At 36.2% G+C, this 24,940-nt stretch overlaps 1 protein-coding gene and 1 long non-coding RNA gene across 5 annotated transcripts in view; both read right to left on the reverse strand.

Annotated features, from left to right (window-relative positions):
• Positions 1-1,264: 1,264 nt before the first annotated feature.
• LOC121386722 overlaps positions 1,265-24,940 on the reverse strand; it is a 40,211-nt gene continuing 16,535 nt past the window's right edge. Inside the window, exons 4-5 of one of the 2 annotated variants that reach the window (XM_041517716.1) lie at positions 4,825-5,003; positions 1,265-1,401 (exon numbers count right to left, since the gene is read on the reverse strand). In XM_041517716.1, coding sequence (XP_041373650.1) covers positions 4,825-5,003 — 179 coding nt within the window. In that variant the 3' untranslated portion in view covers positions 1,265-1,401. Of the gene's footprint in view, positions 1,411-4,824; positions 5,004-24,940 lie in introns of both variants that reach the window. The other variant, XM_041517717.1, reaches the window with a different exon arrangement.
• Positions 11,544-16,980, reverse strand: LOC121386724. Of its 3 annotated transcripts, none has more exons than XR_005959693.1 (3): positions 16,820-16,980; positions 14,860-14,953; positions 11,544-11,564 (listed from the first exon to the last, which is right to left on the reverse strand). It is a non-coding gene; the product is annotated as an uncharacterized LOC121386724 (long non-coding RNA). The 3 variants fall into 3 exon arrangements; XR_005959692.1 differs by lacking the exon at positions 11,544-11,564 and adding an exon at positions 12,148-12,169; XR_005959691.1 differs by lacking the exon at positions 11,544-11,564 and adding an exon at positions 12,604-12,625.

The following is a 24,940-nucleotide window of genomic DNA, read 5'->3' on the forward strand; positions in this document are numbered from 1 at the left end:
GTAATACCCTGATAGCTACTGGGGGTTTCTGTGTGTACCTGTTAGTAATACCCTGATAGCTACTGGGGGTTTCTGTGTGTACCTGCTAGTAATACTCTGATAACTACTGGGGGTTTTGTGTGTATCTGCTAGTAATACCGTGGTAACTACTGGGGGTTTGTGTGTGTACCTGCTAGTAATACCCTGGTAGCTACTGGGGGTTTCTGTGTGTACCTGCTAGTAATACCCTGATAACTACTGGGGATTTCTGGGTGTACCTACTAATGTTACCCTGGTAGCTATTGGGGGTTGTGTGTGTATCTGCTAGTAATACCCTGGTAGCTATTGGGGGTTTCGGTCAATTTTACGAAACAGAGTTAGCATCAGTTCAACAGGCGTTGCGTAAAAATGTATTTAGCGTTTTAATCTGTGGAGCATTTATGATGCAAAAATACGAACACTTATAATGTTTTTTAAAACAGCTGATATTTAATTGGGAGCTCATGTCGGTAATTCCACTCCCATATTTATTGTGTCCTGTCATGCAATCAATAGGTTTTGGTATGAAGTGCTCCTACTAGCAATTTCCCTATTAGCTTAGTTGGTAGACCGCTGAAATGCTATATAGAGAGTTCGAATCCCCGCAGTGCACGTTGAGTTTTCTGTGACATTATTCTCCCCTATTATTTACTGCACCTGATTTGAGTCTCATATGTCTTAAAAGGAGAACATAATAGTGACGTTTTTCAACCATTTGATGATAATAATAAAAGAATTGATGTTTCTGGACTTTTGTCTATCCTATTATTTAATGGGCCTTAAGTTTTCTTTAGAGTTACTTTACCATTAACGTGCCTATATCCAACAGAGGTTCAGGCACTGGTTTGACTTTGATATATCCTGAAAGGGGAACATATTAGTGACATTGTTTCAACCATTTCATAAGAATCATAAAAGATGAATGATGAATTCTTATATATCTATTTCTACTGTGCACGCAATTTGCGCAAGCGTTTTTTGTTTGTTTCGTTTTGTTTTATTTTTTATTTTTATGATTATAATTTATTATATTTATTTTGTTTTGTCATTAGATAAAGCGGTGATATTGCCACTGATTTTTCTGATGATGATGTTGACGAAAACATGATAATAATAGTAATATTCATAACGACGACGTCGTCGTCGTCGATGACAGTGGTGATGATTACCATCACCACAATCGTAATCATAGTCACGTGAATCGAATTTCTGCTAAACTATAAACGAAATTAAACTCGAAACTGTGTTTGTCATGATTCTGTTTTATTCGTTGTATTCAAGTAGAATAAACGTTTTACATGCATTAATATCCAAACGATGTTGCACGTTACTGACAGATACAATGGAACACACCTCATGTTCTGTCTGACTCTTGTTTTCTAACTTGTCACACTGAAGAAAAAAAGCAAACAACATATACATGTGTGTATATAAATGTGCGTGTGTATATGTGTGTGTGTATATGTGTGTATGTGTATGTATCTATGTATGTATCTATCTATGTATGTATTGATGTATGTATGTGTGTGTATGTATGCATGTATGTGTATGTCTGTCTGTCTGTCTGTCTATCTATCTATATATATATATACTCTGTCAAAAAATTAAACGCATAGGTGATAGGGAAAGAAGAAAAGTGTTTGATTTTATAAAATATCGTGGGTTTTTTATACAATGTTGCTGAATGACCATGTTTGTTATGTTCCTGGAATGGGACAGCATACCCAAATGCGCCCTAAAACAAATTTTACGCACGTTGTGGCACGTTGTGCGACAATTGCAGGAAATCGGTGTGAAATGGTAAGATTTTGGTGAATGCACGTGAAACTCGGGGAAAAGATTGGGGTAGTGATGGGTATTTAACGCTGCAATGCTCGCAATGGTGCCTCATTTCCGTTTCGACGTAGACGAGTTACAAGATGCCAAGACTAAGCCTGCCGAATCGAAAGATTGCAATAGGCCGCTTGTAGTTAGGTGAATCGCAGTCAGCAGTCGCACGCCACATGAACGTCCATCAGAGCACTATTTCACGTCTCTGGGACAGGTACCAGCAGTTTCAATCAGCTGAAGACCGGCCCAGAAGTGGAAGACCTCGCATAACAACTGCAGCACAAGATCGCTACATTCGGGTTCTGCACTTGCGTCACCGAACTGCCACAGCAACAACACTGCTGGACGCATACCTGGTTTGAGAAGGGTGTCTGCACAAACCATTCGGAACCGACTTCGAGAAGCTGGTTTACGGGATAGGAGACCATATGTTGGCCCCGTCCTGCGACGTCAACATCGACATTTACGTGTTCGCTAATGCACGAATGTACAAGGGTGGAACTTGGGAAACTGGCGGCGAGTATGGTTCAGTGACGAGTCACGTTTCCTTCTACAGACGCCGCAATGAACGTTTTGCCAACAACTGCGTCGCCCAAGTTGACAGATTCGGTGGAGGGAGTGTCATGCTGTGGGAAGCCATCTCATACACCGGCAGAAGTTAACTTGTGTTCGTACAAGGCAACCTGACAGCTGTACGCTACCGGAGTGAAATTATTTGCCGTCACATGCTTCCCATTTTGGATCGACAGAGAGAACTCTTTCAGCAGGACAATGCCAGGCCGCATACGGCACGTGTAACAATGGATTTCCTACAGAATGAGAACATTAATGTGCTGCCATGGCCATCAAGATCGCCAGATCTCAACCCCATTGAACAGCTATGGGACGAACTGGACAGACGTGTACGTCAGTGTGACCCGGACCCTCAGACACTTCCGCAACTGTCACACGCACTGCACGAAGAATGGGCTAGGATTCCACGTGCCCGGATTCAGAGACTTATTAAGTCTATGCCAAGGAGATGTCGCGCAGTGATTGCTGCTGCTGGTGGCCACATAAGGTACTGATTTCAGTGCCCTCATGCGACGCTGTTTGGTGACGAAAACGCCTCCACTGCAGTCAGTCCATAGGAAGAACATTGTCACATACTCATGTCAAATTTGACTGATACGATCATAAATAACGAAATTATGCCACTTTGTATTAAAGAGATAATTCCATGAATATTTCGCCTATGCATTTCTTTTTTGACAGAGTATATATATAAAACAAACACTCCACTTGTCTTAAATATAAATATAAATAGATATGTATTTTTTACAACTAAATAGGCCTTTCATCCATTTTTATGAGTTCGTCAGTATATATACAGTAGAATCTCATTGGCTCGAACGCCCAACGGTCGAACCTACCGGTATTCTCGAACCAAGAACAATGTCCCGATTTTTTTCTCTCTATTAAACCCTTTTATTTTGGTGCTGATTGGTCGAATACCCCTAGGTTCGAACAGAAGCTTTCTCTCGAACCAGTTTATTAGTCCGAACTGTAAAATTAAACATATATAGCTCGAACGACTAAGTCTATCCGAAGAAATACAAAAAAATATTATATTTATTTACGAATTTTTCATTGACCCTTTCACGTCAGTCACAAAGTAAATTAATATAAATCCGAAAGTGGAACGAATTAATCCTAGATCATATGCCGGCTTCTCATGTTGTTTATTTAGCACCTATCGGTAATTATCTTCCTAGTACAGATAATAGTACTACGATAATCGTGAGCTGAATGAACCTTGCATGTAACACCAATCAATTGGTGAGCTAGTTAGGCCTCGCCGGTTTACTTTAATAATTTTAATCGCTACTCTACGCATGAGCTTCGGCATATTTTGTTTTTAACTTGAAATACAGGAGAGATCAATGTAATGTAGTGATTGCAACAATAAAAGGTAAAGGGCCTCTGCCTGTGCTTCATGCACTTTCATTTTCATTGTCAATATGTCGCAAAAGATTCACTACCCACCCGTTAAAGCAAGGCAATGCTAACTCGCCAGTAGGTTACGTATATATATTTTAAAATAAACATATTTATACGTGTATCCATGTGTGGTTGAATACCATACATAAAGACACATGTAAACGGAAAAAAAAAAGAAAAAAAAAGAAGCTAATATATGTTTTCTTCTCATTAGCTTTTGGCTCTATTAAAATGAGCAATGTCTTGAGAACGTTTTAGTCCCATTTTGACAGGTCACTAACCGAACTGACTGTATCACGAAAACACACACGCACGCGCGCGCGCACACACACGCGCACACACACACTTTCTCTCACACACGCGTGCGTGTGCGTGCGTGCGTGTGCGTGCGTGTGTGTGTGTCATATAATAGCTAGCATATCCAGTGTAAGTTTGTGATATTGTTCAAATCACATTCTTTCAGAATTTGATAACCTTGCAAGTTAGATGTAAATTAATCGACATCACGGCACTACGGTTATTGACATTTGAACAAACGTACTACGGTGACACTCCATATTTGACGTATGCATTCATAGTCATCAAGCAAAAACATTTCAAGCAACTTTACACCGTAAGTTGTCCAGCGTTCAGAAAACCCAAAACGTTTAGCACTAGTTTATTTTTATGTAAGGATATCCAAAAAGACACTGCGTCACATATTCTTACGTCATTTGAATATGGAGTAATGGCTGACTGGAATTAAGTTACAGTTTACAAAAAACGTTTTTTACTAAGCTGGCGATTATAGGATAAAGAGATTATTACCTCTGGCGAGCATAATACATTATTTTTATTCCTAATATATGAAAATTGACGTTACACGAGGTTAATAATCTCTTGAAAATAACACATACTTTGATTACAATGGATATGCTAGCTATTGTTATATGATAAATATGCGTTTTACTAGTGGGTTTATTATTATTTTATTTTTTTTTACATAAACACAAATACCTAAGGTGCCATTTCAGGGGGTAGTGTCATGGTAGGTGCCGGGTTTTCAGCCACTGGGTTACCCACAGCTGTACACGCCCACGATTCAATTCCGTCACAGGTACACGTTTCCGTCCCTGCTGCGATGGGTTTGACCTTCTTGAAGCCAAATGGCTTGCAGAGATTATCAACCATACATCCTGTGAGAAAAAAAAGAAAAAAAAGTATGCATATAACCGGACTAACATATAAAGCATAGTAATGCTTGTATGCGGTATCACCCATACAATATTACATTGTACTAAAAATAATTTCTATAAATCATATATATATATACATTAAAACTGACATGTATTTCAATTGGGAAACTCTTTATTAGGTATGATTTAAGTCAAATTTAAATTTTAAGGTATTTGTTCACAAAATAGGAGAACATGACACGACGTTTGAGCTATATACAACATATCTAGCTCGGTGACATCCCTTTTTTCACATATGTGTTTCAATATGCTTGTAGAATGCATAGGTAAAAACATTGGCATATTTTGAGTGATAGAAATATCTGTAGCGCATGCCTTTAAAGACTCTAAAAGTCTATCGTAAAAGAAATATTGGTTTCCTTTTCGTGAGAAGATCTAAACATCCCTGAAAACACACTAACGTGTATTAAAGGATCTGGCCCGAATTTGCTGCATTGTATGGCGTTTGTGAGTAATACATTGTTTTAACGAATAGCATCAACCTCGGTGCAGGCTCTTTAATGATCTGGGGGCAATTTGACAAAACATCGTAAGTTTACATCTGCAACTAGCAGTTATATCAGGCAAGTGTTTGGCATCTATTTCACGAAGAAAATTACATCATTTAGGAAAACGGAGCATTTTAAAGACAAAAAAGAAAATGTGTGTGTTTTTCTAACTATATTTGTTGTACTGTAATAGTAATACGAATTGTGGTGTTGTCGTAGATTTACGTTTACGTGCAAAACTAAGGCTTATGATGTTTTGTGAAATTGAACCCTGATATGGATGCCCGAAGATCTAACCAAAGCCGATGATGTATTTCGTTCGACCCAGACCCTACTTACAGCCCGTGAAGATGGACACTAACTAATGTACACACCTGCAACACTCATTTGGATAAAGTTATACGAGACAGAAGCTAAAGTGTGTGATGTTTAAACAGACAAATCGTATACCCTATACACATACCTAGAGCTTGTCTCGATACATTTTATTTGTCAGACGAATTTGCCTTTTTAGAATTATGAAAAATAAATTTCAGTATTGAAAAAACATGGATGACCAGAACCACTTCAGGTGTACGAAAAATAATATTCTAAATAATAAAATGCAACACTGATTGGGATAAAGTTATAAGAGACAGAAGCTAAAGTGTGTGATGTTTAAACAGACAAATACCGTATACAGATACCTAGAGCTTGTCTCGATACATTTTATTTGTCAGACGAATTTGCCTTTTTAGAATTATGAAAAATAAATTTCGGGATATTGCAAAAACATGGATGACCAGAACCACTTCAGGTGTACGAAAAATAATATTCTAAATAATAAAATGCAAGTACATGTACTTGTAATTTAAATGAGGTTCAAAAACGCTGTCATGGGAACGCACCTCAGCTATCTGGAGTGTCAGTCCAGGGCAGTGGGTTAGTTGTTAGTGGTAAGAAAAGAGGGTGTAGTAGTCTTATACCTACTCATTGAGTTGTTAAAACTCTCTCTGGGTGGGAGACGGTAACGGGCTGCGAACCCAGTACCTACCAGCCTTTCGTCCGATGACTTGCCCAAACATAAAGAATACGTTGGTTATAGGGTGTCAAACAAAAGTAAACATATGAATAGATTGATGATCAATATCAAATTAGAGAGCTGTGCATACAATACAAGTATCTCAGGTAGGTAAAATAAAGATGTATAATAAAATTCAGAATCACTGAGAAATTTCCAAACAAGATCAGGATGAAGGAAGGAAGGAAATGTTTTAATTAACGACGCACTCAACACATTTTATTTACGGTTATATGGCGTCAGACATATGGTTAAGGACCACACAGATATTGAGAGAGGAAACCCGCTGTCGCCACTTCATGGGCTACTCTTTTCGATAAGCAGCAAGGGATCTTTTATATGCACCATCCCACAGACAGGGTAGCACATACCACGACCTTTGATATACCAGTCGTGGTGCACTGGCTGGAACGAGAAATAGCCCAATGGGCCCACCGACGGGGATCGATCCCAGACCGACCGCGCATCGAGCGAGCGCTGTACCACTGGGCTACGTATTCCATTATATACTGGGCTACTGATTCCATTATATTTCTCCCAGACCGACGCCGCAACAAGCGAGCGTTTTACCAATAGTCCATGGGCCAGATACCGAAACCCTCCACACACACACACACACACCCCCCCCCCCCCGCCCTAGGGATTTTTGGAGACAAGTATTTTTAGACACCTCATTATATATGAATTTAATATCTGCTTGTCTGCAGCAAAAATGTTGGTGGATTAAAAAAATATCGCCATTTACCGTTGCACATTTTGTGTTCCAAAAACACTATATTGAAAAATTAAATATAGTGATAAATTTGTCATCCATATAAATTTTTAACAGATATAAGGCCAAAATGAATGATATTTATCCAGTACTAGATGTTAATAGTAACAAACCGAATAACAATGCAATATGTGGTATGAATAATGATATACTCATCGGCAAAAGTTAAGCAATGCCTGAAATGCACTATTTTCTATATTTACACATATTTTGGGCTGCTTGAACCTTTTACTATTAAAAATTGCACTGTATTTAATATATTGAGGCAGCATTATTCAAATGGTTCAGTATATCTGCCTATACTATACTCGACAAAATTAATTAAGGTCCAATAGATATTTTAGCATTTTCCTTTAAATATGGGGGGAAATACAATTTCTTCCGTTGAAAGTTGTCAGCATTGTGGCATGTTCTTAAACTTAATGACTTAAATAACAATTTTGAGGGAACACAATGACAAAAAACATTCTGAACAAATGTGTAACAAATACTTGCCTAATGCTCATTTCAATATTTTTCATAAGTATGTGAAATACCCAGTGTTTTTTGCGTGTATAACCAGTAAAAGTTTACTGAAACAATGTATAGAAGCCATATATATATGACCAAAACATGCTAAAATAATATGACAGTAACAAAGAATTATATTATAATATAAGAAAGTTTACTAGCCCTTAATTAATTTTGTTGAGTATACATGTATGTGCATTAATATTATGAATATGTCCCTCTTTACTAAACACCAGTGTTAAAAATTTAAAGCATCAGTTTTGTGTACCTACCATAATTTCTTTTGCATTACATGTACAAGTCATCTATCTCACATAAGTTCATCTTATACTAGTCTGTGTTTGTAATATTTTTAGATTTGCCTTTATATTTACATTGTGCTTAACTTATGCTCAAGTGTATATAATTCGTTTCTACATCAAATATATCTAGGAAAGTTTTGACTTCCTTTCATATTCCTTTGCATTTTCATGCAATTAAAATATGCCTGTCATGTTCACAATTTCTGGTATTCTCCTTCTCCAGACTCTACTCTGGTTCCTCCATCAGTATGTCCATCAGCTCTCATGATATCATATCACTATTTCATCTCTAGTGTGCCTTCTAAAATTTCTCAGCCATATGACAATTTGGTTGGGGAATAGCCTGGTATGCCTGGCATGACTGATACCAAATGACAACTTGGCAATTTGTTCTCTGTATGTGCATTCTTAGAGCATTCTCATGTAGAGTGGAGAAGGCTGATTTATACTCTACTGTAGTTCAATATTATCATCCTTGGTTTGGCAACAAACATTTCCAGATATTTCTCAAGTCATGATGTTTTTGTATGTTATTCGTACCTGCACTCCCATAGAGAAGGTATATGAAATGATCTGCTTCTTAAATATATGAAGATCAATTTGTGCTGAACTTTGTCATGAGCTAACAACATTTCAAGGAAGTCTTGGCATTGCTTGAGAATATTCAAAACCTGAGTTTTCCATTCTGCATAAAAGCACTGTAATATCATAGCCAGTAATGGCAAGCACAGCTGGAATTGCACGTGGTGTCTTCCCTGCATCCTTAATGATGCTATGCACATCTATAAGATGCCTCTTGTTGCCAAATTGAGTGTCTACAATGTCCGTATCTGGGATGGTGAACTGGCAGCAATGTACAGACATTGAACTATATTTTTGTTTCTGCATCTTCTTGTTCACTTTACAACACCCTCAGACATGGTTTGCGTTTGAAACATGTACTTTGTCTCACAAATAGAACCCTCTTCCCAAGAAGCTGAGGGCAGAGTTTTCTTTTTTTCATTTAAATGGTCTTCCAGTCTCTTAAGACCTTTGTAGGCATTCCTTAGATCAAGTGTGGTTTGGAAGAACCCCTTTCACATGTGATAAATTTAGTGCCAAACCACGAATGCTGTTGTTATGCTACTGTGGATTAGTTGCAAACCGTCCATCCAGTAGATATTCCCTGAAAATATGCTGTACCAATAGAGCAGATTGGAAGAGAGCAAATTGTCATGGTCTCATATGGTATTAGTCATATCACAAAGTCCAGGGTATTCCTCAACCACATAGAAATGGCTGAGAAATGTCCAAAGAAATACTGAAGCTGAATTGGATGGTTTGTGATCTGATAACAAGAGCTGTTGACATACTGAGGGAGGAACAAGAGCAAAGGCTCAGAGGACAAAATAAGAAATTACAAATATTGTGAACATAATAGACATTATATTTGTGTCAGATGATAAGACTGAAATAGGAAAGAAAGTCAAGTACTAGATATGCCTGATGACTATATCTGATGTCAATTATATAAACCTAAGCATAAATTAAGCACAATTTAAATACAAATATGTTTTTAAAATAGTACAAGCTTCTGTGAGATAGATGAATTGTAAATGGTTTAACACACATGCCGAGGAAAGGTACTTATAATTGGTTGGTACTAAGAACAGAGGGACATCTTCATAAATTTGTGAACATAGTATATAAACTCCATATACTTAACCATATTTGAATAATGAAGCCTCAATATGTTATAGAAAAAAGCCAGGTCAATTTGTTTTTTTAATAATAAAAGCTTCAGGCAATCCTAAGTATGTGTATACATAGAAATTAATACATTTCTGTCATTGCTTACTAGTAACTTATTTTGAGAAGTATATAATTATTCATACCTCATATTATATTGTTTTGTAATTGTTATTAACATCTACTTAATAGAATAAAAGGAAGGATGTAGAAATAGAAAATTGTAAACTTCACATATATCTTATTTGGGTCACATAAAATGATTGAGAATTGGGAATGAAAGTTAGATTTTTATAGTGCTAGATATTTGCCTGATGACAATATTCTATGTAGATATCAATTATATACACCAAAACATAAGTTAAGCATAATATAAATAGAACTGCAATTCTAAAATATTACAAAAAGCAACAGAATACCTAGCTGTTGTAAAATGAACTGTTGTGAGACAGATACATTGTATATGTAATGCAGACTTGCCTAGAATGGTATGTAAATTAACTTTTTATGTTTGTAAGACTTGTGTGTAATATAAAAATATTCAAAATATCCATGTAAATGGTTTAGACAGCATGTACTGCACCATATTTAAGTAATGTTGCCTTTAGATATTAAATACAATACAATAATAAAAGGATCAGAATGTTTTAGGTACGGTATGTATATATACACATGTACAAAGAGAATTACGTATATCGGGAACTGTGTAACTTTTGCTGGTGAGTATACCCCCGGTACTATATCCATACCACATTGCTTTGTGGTTTGTTGTTATGAACATGTAATTTAGCATGAATAGCATTCATAATTTGGTCTTAAACCTGTTCAAAATATGTCTGGATGTTAACTTGAACATTGCCATGCAGGTTTTTCATATACTATGTTTGTAATACTCAGGACATTTCAAATTCATTGACTCACTATGCTTAGTCAGATGCCAAAAATGTATTATTACCCAGCTTTAAAGTAAAAGCAGTGATATAGTCCAGAATTATTTTCAAATATTTTTGAAAATTATGTGCAACATTCACCTTGATCAGAAATTTGCCCTGTTAAAAATAAATAGGGTGCCTACACTCAAACATGCCCTACAGGCACACCCACCAACAGATTGCCTGCAGACAAGCTGATTTGAATATGTCTATGGATAGGCTTCAAAGATATACTCATCTTGAAAAATCCCCGGGGGGGGAGGGGGGGGGGGGGGGGGGTTATAGTGGGCCCACGATCTACAATGGGATATGACCCGCCCCAGATCATGATGAAATCAAACTGATTCCATTACATTTCTCCTAGACCGACGCCGCAACGAGTGAGCGCTTTACCAATGGGATATGACCCGTCCTACGCTATAGGAGGACTGACACTCTACCAGGAATGGCTTGAGAAATTGAAGCTTGTTCACAACCGCACTGATCTAGTAATCTTACCTAAGCATATCTGGGGAGGTAACTGCATTATAGGCATCGCTTCTTGAAAGACAGGATCTCCGACGGCTGTACATCTCCAGTCAGTGCCTTCACAAGTGCATGTCTCGGTCCCGCCATCGATCTTTGACTTCTTCGTGTAGCCTGATTCATGGCACGTGCCTTTAACCATGCACCCTGTGTAAATAACAATACGTGCCATTAACCATGCACCCTGTGTAAATAACAACACGTGCCTTTAACCATGCACCCTGTGTAAACAATAACACGTGCCTTTAACCATGCACCCCGTGTAAACAACAACACGTGCCTTTAACCATGCACCCTGTGTAAATAACAACACGTGCCTTTAACCATGCACCCTGTGTAAATAACAACACGTGTCTTTAACCATGCACCCTGTGTAAATAGCAACGTGTTTTTCACCATGCACCCTGTGTAAACAACAACACGTATTTAAACGACACGTGTCTTTAACTATGCACCTGAGTAAATAACAACACGTGTCTTTAACCATGCACCCTGTGTTAATAACAACACGTGTCTTTAATCATGCACCCTGTGTTAATAACAACGTGTGTCTTTAACTATGCACCGTGAGTAAAATAAAAACACGTGTCTTTAACCATGCATCCTGTGTTAATAACAACACGTGTCTTTAACCATGCACCCTGTGTAAATAACAACACGTGCCTTTAACCATGCACCCTGTGTAAACAACAACACGTGCCTTTAACCATGCACCCCGTGTAAACAACAACACGTGCCTTTAACCATGCACCCTGTGTAAATAACAACACGTGCCTTTAACCATGCACCCTGTGTAAATAACAACACGTGTCTTTAACCATGCACCCTGTGTAAATAGCAACGTGTTTTTCACCATGCACCCTGTGTAAACAACAACACGTATTTAAACGACACGTGTCTTTAACTATGCACCTGAGTAAATAACAACACGTGTCTTTAACCATGCACCCTGTGTTAATAACAACACGTGTCTTTAATCATGCACCCTGTGTTAATAACAACGTGTGTCTTTAACTATGCACCGTGAGTAAATAAAAACACGTGTCTTTAACCATGCATCCTGTGTTAATAACAACACGTGTCTTTAACCATGCATCCTGTGTTAATAACAACACGTGTCTTTAACCATGTTCCCTGTGTTAATAACAACATGTGTCTTTAACTATGCACCGTGAGTAAATAAAAACACGTGTCTTTAACAATGCATCCTAAGTTAATAATAACACGTGTCTTTAACCATGCACCCTGTGTTAATAACAACACGTGCTCCCTGCATCTAAAAGAGTCGAGACTGTCATACGAACGTCATACGGATTGTATGCGTGTGACGTCATTAGATTGGACACTAGACTAACGTTTTATACGCACGTGCCCTGGGCAAAGATGTGAAAAATGCATGCAATCCGGGTCCTGCTTTATGAAACAATCTTAGCGCTGAAATCACATTAAGTGTCCAGCATACATTATTAAACATAGATTTAAAGATTGTATCTCCATCTAATAAATAGACCAAGGTGGTTATTTTGTTACAATCAACAGTCCGGTGTACTATTCGAACTTAAGTAACAATCGCCATATGCTACAATCAATATTAACAATACATTCGTACATATTGCAAGCTGTAATACTGTGATCACAAGTTAACAGTGAACAACTAATAGAAAGTTATTTGTAATTTTTATAACATTTTTATTATTAAATTTAAAGCTTACAAGAACGGTAGCAAAACCAAAAATGAGCGAATTTCAATTTCTAAAAATATTATTTGCTCTATTGGTAATACTGCTGTTGAATAAGCGAATACAAATAAAGAAGTTTCTTTTGTTTAACGACACCACTAGACCACATTGTCAATGTGACATTGATTATTAATCATCGGCTATTGGATGTCAAACATATCGTAATTTTGACATATAGTTCTGAGAGAAGAAACCCGCTACATTTTTCCATTAGTAGCAAGAGATCTTTTATATGTGCCATCCCACAGACAGGATAGCACATACCACGGCCTTTGATATACCAGTCGTGGTGCACTGGCTGGAACGAGAATTAGCCTAATGGGCCCAACAACGGGTATTGATCTCAAAGCCAGCGAGCGCTTTACCACTGGGCTACGTCCCGCCGCCATAATAAAATTATGTGTTTGTGAGTATCCATAGCATTATTATAATTAGACCCCTACTCTTCTGAGATCGTTTTGGTGTCGATATAATGAAAACTTTGACGACGAAGGAGAATAACTCCGTTTAAAGGCATACTGTCACGGATTTATGGACCTTATTGTTCTAAAAATGGATAATAACTAAAAATTACATTAATTGTTGGAAACAAAATCTAGCTATTGCATCACCTTAACTGAACCATGATGGAGTGAAATCCATGTCAACCCTCTCGGCAATTTTAATTTTTGAATTATGGACCATTGCCATAATTCAATGATTTTTTTTTACAAAATATCATTAATAAATAGAGTATGGTGGTTATGAAGATGGTTGAATAAAGTACATTTGGGGACAAATCAAATTATTTTTGTTCAGGTAATAGTCTGTTAGACCATTAAATAGGTCAGTGGTCTGTGTCAATATGCCTTTAAATATATACGAATCACGGCGAACTCTTCCGAACGGCATCGTAACCTACACAGGGAAATAACTCTTAAGTAGTCACTACGTAGAGTTCCGATTTTATTTTATCCACAACTAAGATTTTGATTCTAGTGCTGTAGGAGTAGAATTTACAATCTCAATAAATGTGTTCGTCAAACGGTTGTAAACTCGATTCTAAGCACTAAGTGTATTTATTGTTACAATCGTTTCGTAAATGAAGATCTGTAGTTTTGTGACGTCATTTTGTGACGTTAATTTTCGTAACGGAGACGAGAAGTCCTGTCGCTTGGCGTCTTGCTAGGTATTGAGAGGTACACCTATTGATTGACGCAATTTTTATGGAGACGTGATGTAGAATATTTTCTTTATTTTCTACTTTTACCAATGGTTCTTGGATAACACTCGCCCCTTTTAATTTTTAATATATATAATATTGCAATTTTTATGGATACGTATATATAACATTTTCTGCACATTCTATTTCATGGAAGGATTCTTGGTGAAACGTTTTTCTTTCTTCTTTTTCTCTCTTTAAAAAAAAAAACAACAAACATAAAAACAATGTTTCATCGATACGTCAAATATATAGTTTTGTATTTTTTGTTTTTTACCAAGGAATCTTGAAGAAACCCCATTGTTCACAATATATAATTGCAATTTTTATGGATAGATATGTATAATAGTTTGTCTCTTTCTATTTTTAATAAGAATTCTTGGAGAAACCCCTTTTCCAATATATAATATTGTATTTTTTCTGGATCTTTTTAATAGAATATTTTCATTACTTTGTAGTTTTACCAATGTTTTGTTTTTGCAGTATATATTGCAATGTTTTATGCATGCGTTATGTACAATATACAGGGCAGTACATACCAGAACATTCGGGATCGCCTTGCACGGAGACAACCAAGATTACCATGACTACCAGAACAACGAGATGAGTCATCTTGAGATAGCGATCTAAGCACTGGAGAAAAAATACACATGAATAAATCAATAATAAATGGATAAATAGATAACTTAATTGGCTCATTGTTTTGTATACATTTATTAGGATAGTACTGTTTATTAGCCGAATACGATGTATTTGTATTTAGAAGATTGTGAGGAAAAGGGATAACAAACAACCCAACCGCTGAAAAATGGACTAATTTAGAGGTTTAGACGCAGGCTTAGGCGGCGGGTAGTCGTGTGGAGACTAAGATATCCTTGAGACATGGATTTTTTTCTGTATGCAATAACCGGACATGCGGGTCCAAGGTAATCAATGTATAAATCTTTGTCATACAATAGGTAGCGGATTCAAGGTAATCATTGTATAAATCTTTATCATACCCAAGGTAATCAATGTATATATATTTAGCATACCCAAGGTAATCAATGTATATATATTTATCATACCCAAGGTAATCAAATGTATATATATTTATATATCCAAGGTAATCAATGTATATATATATATTTATCATATCCAAGGTAATCAATGTATATGTATATATAGCCATACTCTCCAGCGAGCAAAAGATGTAACTTCTGCCTGAAGGAAAAACTGTTCATAATGTATAAACCTGAAACCAGCACACTAAACTCCAAGAACGAACTCGTATCAGCATGTCGACACAGACGCAAATACCTTCTGTGCGCATACCACACATCACCTATAGACCTGCATAGTGACGTAACCTCGACGTCACAGAGTCCATTACGTCATCAGCTTTCCGTTGACGGTGTAATTAAATCTACATCTGATGAGTGAGAGCAATTATAATATCTAATCAATGTATATATATTTATCATATCCTGGTAATCATGTATATATATATATATCCAAGGTATATACTTTTATGTATATATATATATATATATATATATATATATATATATATATATATCATATCCAAGGTAATCAATGTATATATATTTATCATATCCAAGGTAATCAATGTATTATATTTATCATATAATAGGTAGCGGGTCCAAGCCTGAGGTAATCGATATATATATATATATATATATATATATATATATATATATATATATATATATATTTATCATATCCATTTGTAATTTTGACATATAATCTTAGAGAGAAATCCCGCTATATTTTTTTATTAGTAGCAAGAGATATTTTATATTCACCATCCCACAGACAGGATAGCACATACCACGGCCTTTCAAATACCAGTCGTGATGCACTGGCTAGAACGAGACATAGCCTAATGGGCCCATTGACGGGGATCGATCCTAGACCGATAGCGCATCAAGCGAACACTTTACCACTGGGCCATCCTAAAAAGAGTGCTGCCCACAAGTTACACAACGATGATTATAGTGTATCTTTAAGGCTAAAACATTTAATGTTTGATATATTTGTTTGCAACCTATGGGAGATATCAGAATGGTCGATGTTCCATTTTAGAAATGTGCTAAGTTGCACGTTGGTGGTCATGTTTTTTCGTTCAGGTTAACATCAATAGAATTACGGAACAGCAAAGTTCCCGAGTTTTCCCGATTGTCAAACCGACGAGATCTTAATAATAAATGAACTCCTAGCTGATTGGCTCAGTGTAAAGATAACCAACCAATCGTGTTTCAATTTATAAAAAGTATTCTAGGAAGTTCATTGTGAACAGAATGGAAAGGTTTGTGGCGTTGTGGATTGGATTCAATAAACAAATAGAATGGCAGAGTTAAAAAATTAAATACAAGCGTGATTTGTTAAATTTAGGGGCGCGTTATTTCGCGCCCGTCAGATTGAGTTGACGGGGGTTCACGGGCGTGACAGCGCCCCCCCCCCCCCACACACACACACACACACACAGTTACCGCTTACCTTTTCGTTTGCTCTATGTGGATGAAAAACAGTCGTGTTGTAAAGTTGAGAAAGTTTCGACTGTGACTGGTCGTGCCGAATTGCTCTTTAAATCTTGGCGACCTGTTTATGATTTTTATACGCGTGGAGCAGGTAACCGGAGGCCGCTGGCCATTAAAGCAGATGTTTCCTCGTCAGCTGGCGGTGTTTGGTTATGTCACTATTAATTCTATTCTTAAGTAATCGATCAATAACTACGCTTCACATAAGTACGTGGCCTTATCATATACTTATGTTCGACGTGTTGAAGCAAGCAATTCCAAGGGAGGATAAGGGCATGGTCGGGCCGTAGCTACGATTTATTATTATTATTATTATTATTATTATTATTTATCATCATCTTCTTCTTCATTATCATCACCATCATTATTATCACCATTATCACCATCATTATTATCACCATCATTATCATTATCATCACCATCATTATCATCACCATCATTATCATCATCACCATCATCATTATCATCACCATTATCACAATCATTATCATCATCGTCTTCATCATCATCATCATCACCATTATCACCATCATTATCATCATCATCATCATCATCATCATCATCATCATCATCACCATTATCACCATCATTATCATCATCATCACCATCATTATCACCATCATTATCATCATCTTCTTCATCATCATCATCATCATCACCATTATCACCATCATCATCATCATCTTCATCATCATCACCATCATTATCATCATCATCTCCATCATCATCACAATATGTTTTATCATCATCATTATTGCTATCATCACCATCATTATCATCATCTTCATCATCATCACAATCATTTTATCATCATCGTCGTCGTCGTAAAGCAGGCGCGTGTGCGGGCATTTATGGAGGGATCATTGTGGCGAGCGAAGATTAGAGTGGAGGGGGTGGGGGTCGAGACATGGTACACCGAAAAATATATTAAAAATACTCTGTGAGCAGGGAGAGAGGTCGATATGAACCCACCCACCACCCCTGCACCCGCGCCTGTAAAGGTTACACACAAAGATAAATGTGACGGGTATGTAAGTCCTTAACAAAAGTCATTTAAATTTGAATGGTTTCTTATTGCAATGTAATAATGTTTCGATCGTTTAACCGAAGCTTTCCATATGCACCGGTGTATTATTAATATCTTTAGAAACGCAAATAACGATCGTACGCCTTTGACGCCTTGCAATTACTAACGACACTGTACACCAAATGACCACATCGCCCAGTCAATACATCATAGACTCCCAAGCAGGCAGTAGTAGTGAAAAGCAAGTCAATATTTAATTTTAATACACAACGATTGACACCGTGACTTTAATAAACTCGCTTATATAGTTACTCGAGACCATTGAGTTTCCGTGTAACAGATGGTCATTCTCCGATTAGAACGAAACATTTAATTTACTCCATGACCCCTGCAGGGATTCATCGGGGGGGGGGGGGGGGGGGGGGGGTGGTATTAAAGGCGCAGACCCAACATGGACACTAAATTTAGTTAATCAACAAACCTGTAGAGCATATTCAACAATCATAGTTCTGGACACTATTTTTTAAGGATAAACCTGTAACGGTTTTAACGTCACATGACTCTTGTTTAGTTCTTTTGTAACATGTATTCACATTGGTTACATGTTTGTTGATGGACACTAAACTTAGTGTCAACAAACCTGTAACATTATTCAAATGTGTTACAACATGGTTGATTAAGTTTAGTTAATCAACATGTTGTAACATTATTCAAATATGTTAGTGGTACTCGTTTAAGTTGTCAATTGACATGAATATAGTCAACAACCATTGAATAATGTTACACACGTGTTTTACGTTTAGTTATCAACAAACCTGTAACAACACATTTGAATAATGTTACAACGTGGACACTACGTTTAGTTCATCAACAAACCTGTAACAACACATTTGAATAATGTTACAACGTGGACACTACGTTTAGTTCATCAACAAACCTGTAACAACACATTTGAATAATGTTACAACATGGACACTAAGTTTAGTTAATCAACAAACCTGTAACAACACATTTGAATAATGTTACAACGTGGACACTAAGTTTAGTTAATCAACAAACCTGTAACAACACATTTGAATAATGTTACAACGTGGACACTAAGTTTAGTTAGTCAACAAACCTGTAACAACACATTTGAATAATGTTACAACATGGACAGTAAGTTTAGTTAGTCAACAAACCTGTAACAACACATTTGAATAATGTTACAACATGGACACTAAGTTTAGTTCATCAACAAACCTGTAACAACACATTGGAATAATGTTACAACATGGACACTAAGTTTAGTTAATCAACAAACCTGTAACACATTGGAATAATGTTACAACATGGACACTAAGTTTAGTTAATCAACAAACCTGTAACAACACATTGGAATAATGTTACAACATGGACACTAAGTTTAGTTAATCAACAAACCTGTAACACATTTGAATAATGTTACAACATGGACACTAAGTTTAGTTAATCAACAAACATGTAACAACACATTGGAATAATGTTACAACATGGACACTAAGTTTAGTTAATCAACAAACCTGTAACACATTTGAATAATGTTACAAAACAATGAAACAAGAGTCTGTGACGTTAAAACCGAAAAATATCCTTAAAAAATAAACTAGAACTCGAATCAATGATCACTAGTCAAGCACTTTGAAATGATCAATTCTCTACTTTTGTGTACTGTAATAAATTGACATGAATCACTATCCACACTGAAATGATCAACTTCATTGCTTTACTGTAATAAACACATGACACTAAAATTTTTAATGTCCCATTCTTGATTTGTGTACTGTTGTAAACACATGTCACTAAAACACAGTGAAATGATCAATTCTTCACTTCTGTGTACTGTGATAAACACATGATCACTAAAACACAGTGAAATGATCAATTCTTCACTTCTGTGTACTGTAATAAACACATGCTCACTAAAACACAGTGAAATGATCAATTCTTCACTTCTGTGTACTGTGATAAACACATGCTCACTAAAACACAGTGAAATGATCAATTCTTCACTTCTGTGTACTGTGATAAACACATGATCACTAAAACACAGTGAAATGATCAATTCTTCACTTCTGTGTACTGTGATAAACACATGATCACTAAAACACAGTGAAATGATCAATTCTTCACTTCTGTGTTCTGTAATAAACACATGATCACTATCACACTTTGAAATGATCAATTCTTCACTTTTGTGTACTGTAATAAACACATGATCACTATCACACTTTGAAATGATCAATTCGTCACTTTTGTGTACTGTAATAAACACATGATCACTATCACACAGTGAAGTGATCAATTCTTCATTTGTGTGTACTGTAATAAACACATGATCACTAAAACACAGTCAAATGATCAATTCTTCACTTGTGTGTACTGTAATAAACACATGATCACTTCCATCCATCCATCCAGTAGTGTTTACGTAACAGCTATACCCACACTTTACCAGGTGTGTGTGTATCGTAAGGTTTTCGCGAGCAAAACTAGGTATATTCACCGATACACCGAGTAAGTGTGGGTATAACTGACATGTAACACACTTCAGGTCGGCCGAATTATTACATCTACGAGCAAAACTAGGAATATTCACCGATACACCGAGTAAGTGTGGGTATAACTGACTTGTAACACACTTCAGGTCGGGCGAATTATTACATCTACGAGCAAAACTAGGTATATTCTCCGATACACCGAGTAAGTGTGGATATAACTGACTTGTACCCCACTTCAGGTCGGCCGAATTATTACATCTACGAGCAAAACTAGGTATATTCACCGATACACCGAGTAAGTGTGGGTATAACTGACTTGCAACACACTTTAGGTCGGCCGAATTATTACATCTACGAGCAAAACTAGGTATATTCACCGATACACCGAGTAAGTGTGGGTATAACTGACTTGCAACACACTTCAGGTCGGCCGAATTATTACATCTACGAGAAAAAAACTAGGTATATTCACCGATACACCGAGTAAGTGTGGGTATAACTGACTTGTAACACACTTCAGGTCGGCCGAATTATTACATCTACGAGCAAAACTAGGTATATTCACCGATACACCGAGTAAGTGTGGGTATAACTGACTTGCAACACACTTCAGGTCGGCCGAATTATTACATCTACAGAAAAACTAGGTATATTCACCGATACACGGAGTAAGTGTGGGTATAACTGACTTGTAACACACTTCAGGTCGGGCGAATTATTACATCTACGAGCAAAACTAGGTATATTCTCCGATACACCGAGTAAGTGTGGGTATAACTGACTTGTACCCCACTTCAGGTCGGCCGAATTATTACATCTACGAGCAAAACTAGGAATATTCACCGATACACCGAGTAAGTGTGGGTATAACTGACTTGTACCCCACTTCAGGTCGGCCGAATTATTACATCTACGAGCAAAACTAGGAATATTCACCGATACACTGAGTAAGTGTGGGTATAACTGACTTGTACCCCACTTCAGGTCGGCCGAATTATTACATCTACGAGCAAAACTAGGTATATTCACCGATACACCGAGTAAGTGTGGGTATAACTGACTTGTAACACACTTCAGGTCGGCCGAATTATTACATCTACGAGCAAAACTAGGTATATTCACAGATACACCTAGTAAGTGTGGGTATAACTGACTTGTACCCCACTTCAGGTCGGCCGAATTATTACATCTACGAGCAAAACTAGGTATATTCACCGATACACCAAGTAAGTGTGGGTATAACTGACTTGCAACACACTTCAGGTCGGCCGAATTATTACATCTACAGCAAAACTAGGAATATTCACTGATACACCAAGTAAGTGTGGGTATAACTGACTTGTAACACACTTCAGGTCGGCCGAATTATTACATCTACGAGCAAAACTAGGTATATTCACCGATACACCGAGTAAGTGTGGGTATAACTGACTTGTACCCCACTTCAGGTCGGCCGAATTATTACATCTACGAGCAAAACTAGGGATATTCACCGATACACCGAGTAAGTTTGGGTATAACTGACTTGTACCCCACTTCAGGTCGGCCGAATTATTACATCTACGAGCAAAACTAGGTATATTCACCGATACACCGAGTAAGTGTGGGTATAACTGACTTGTACCCCACTTCAGGTCGGCCGAATTATTACATCTACGGAAGCGTATTAGTGCCACCAAACGCAATAAAGTAATTCTATTTGCTTACATATAATCTTGGAAAAATCATCTATATATTGATTAACAAACCAAATTTTAGATTAAAATATCAAACAGTGTTTAAATAATACACGTTACATTAATATAATAATTAACAAACTAAGTTTATATTAAATAGTACACCATTAGAATACGTTAATTGGCAAATTAAGTTTAGATAGAAATATCACACTATTGTAAGATTCTAGGACATTCCCCCAACCCCCACCCCGGACATTTCCCCCCGGATATTTTCCCCCGACTATTTCCCCCCAGGACAATCCCCCCTGGTATATCCCCACAGTAAATCCCCCACCCCCCCCCCCCCCCCAGTTTTGATATATGACATTTTTATATGTGTATGTATTGTTTGCTTGTGTTTTGTTTCTCCTGTTAATGTAATATACTTGTAATCTTGTTTATAGAGATGAGCTGTATAGCTAAACGTTAATAAATAATTTAACTGAAATTGATTTTATACAGTAATAGAGAACCTTTGAAGTAGAAAAGTTACTTTCTAATCCTCTTAATTCAATTTCCAGGTAAGATTAGCACTTTTGCTATTGTCTACTAAAGAGCAATGTTTGAAGTTGCACTTTGTTAATTGTTAATCCTCTTAATTTGATTAGCAAGTAAGGATTACAGTAAAGAAACATTCAAGTATATTAGGGTTGATAATGATGTTAAAAAATCTTACTATGATTATATAAATGCCCTAAAATGTTTTAACAAGGAAAAATCGACCGACAATCATACAAGTTTACGAGATAAGAAAAAGATTTATAAATTATTGGAACGGAAACGACACAGGTAATATATTAGTACTGAGGGAAGTACGTTGGATCAACTAAAACGAAATAATCCTAGGCAATTTTATGCTAAATTTTCTAAACGTAGATATCGTAACAGCCTTTTACCTTTGAATACTTTTTATGAACATTTTAAGTCATTAGCTTTTAGTGGTGAAATAGAAGGCCCAGATGTTATAAATATTGACTCTTTTGACAACATTGATCAACCTGTGTTTGAAGAACTGGACAAAGATATCACTATCACGGAAATTGAAAACGCTATAGGCAAATTGAAACGATCTAAAGCACATGGTCCTGATTTTCTTATTAATGAATATTTTATCGAATACAAATGCTATTTTCTCCCTATATGACATACGATGTTTAATTGTATTTTAGCTACTGGTTATTTTCCTAAAGGATGGTCTTCAGCTGTAATTGTCCTTATCCTTAAGAAAGGTGACATATCTGATCCAAACAATTATCATGCTATTGGTTTAGTTAGTAACCTAGGTAAAGTATTTACTCATATTTTAAATGAAAGACTGCTTTCATGGTCTTCGGCTAATGATATTATCTCTGATGCACAATTCGGATTCCAGCCAAGAAGAGGAACCGTTGATGCCTTATTCTCATTACATGCTATTATTACAAAAACTTTGTCTTCGAAAAAGAGGTTATATTGTGCATTTGTTGATTTTAAAAAGGCGTTTGACTCTATTGATCGTCAAAAATTACTTCATAAACTTATTAATGCTGGTGTCAAAGGAAAACATTTAACTGTTATTTATTCACTGTATCTCAATGTGCGTAGTTGTATAAACATTAATGGTTATATATCAGATTATTTTGCCAACAATTTGGGTTTAATGCAAGGCGAAGTGTTATCACCTATTTTCTTTTCTTTGTTTACTAATGATTTAGAAGTTACCTTTATATAAAAGGGTTGTTTACCATATGAAAGTAAAGATATTACTCTATTTTTATTGTTGTATGCAGATGACTTGGTGATATTTTCTGAGTCTGTTGATGGTTTACAGCAAATGTTGGACTGCTTATATGAATATTCAAACCAATGGGGTATGGAAGTTAACTTAGAAAAGTCAAAAGTCATGATTTTTAGAAATGCTGGAAAAATAAAAAATGGGGAAAAGTGGTTTTATAACCATAAAGTTTTAGAAATAGTTAATAAATTCCCCTATTTGGGTTTCATTTTGCATTACAATAACAAATTCACAGTTGCTGAAAAACATTTAGCAGATCAAGGAAGAAAAGCAACGTTTGCATTGTGTTCCAATACAAAATCTTTATACTTAAATATTGAAACTTTGATATTATTGTTCGACTGTTATATCACTACTATTATCTGTTATGCCTCTGAAGTTTGGGGTTTCCACAAAGGGAACACAATAGAAAAGCTTCACCTTGATTTTTGTAAAAGATTACTAGGTGTAAAACGATCCACTAATAATTCCCTGATATATGCTGAACTGGGTCGTGTACCATTACGAGTCAATAGAATATTCAGTATGATAAAGTATTGGTACAAAATTTTAAATACTGATAATTGTATTATTAAAAATTGTTACTTATATCTATATGATTGTGTTGAGGTTCAAAATGAAACAAATTGGGCTTATTATGTCAAATATGAACTGACTAGGTTAGGTTTTGGAGAGTTATGGCTAAATCAACATGTTGATTCTAAACACTTACCTGTCATTAAGCAAAGACTGCTAGATCAAGCACAACAGGTAATTAGAGGTCAGATCCATGACTCTCCAAAATATTTTTATTACAGATATTTCATTGATGGTAACACATATGGTTTGCAATACTACCTTAGTAAATACCTTCCTGTACATTTTAGAAAACATATTACTAAATACCGCCTATCAGCCCATAGTATAGCCATTGAAACTGGCAGATATCACAATATTGATAAATCAGAAAGAAAATGTTTTAAATGTGCTGATGAAATTGAAGATGAATATCATTTTATATTGGTTTGTCCATTGTATAACAATTTAAGAATTTCACTTATTA

Source organism: Gigantopelta aegis, chromosome 12 (genome assembly GCF_016097555.1).
Source record: "Gigantopelta aegis isolate Gae_Host chromosome 12, Gae_host_genome, whole genome shotgun sequence".
In the NCBI taxonomy this organism is placed as follows: domain Eukaryota; kingdom Metazoa; phylum Mollusca; class Gastropoda; order Neomphalida; family Peltospiridae; genus Gigantopelta; species Gigantopelta aegis.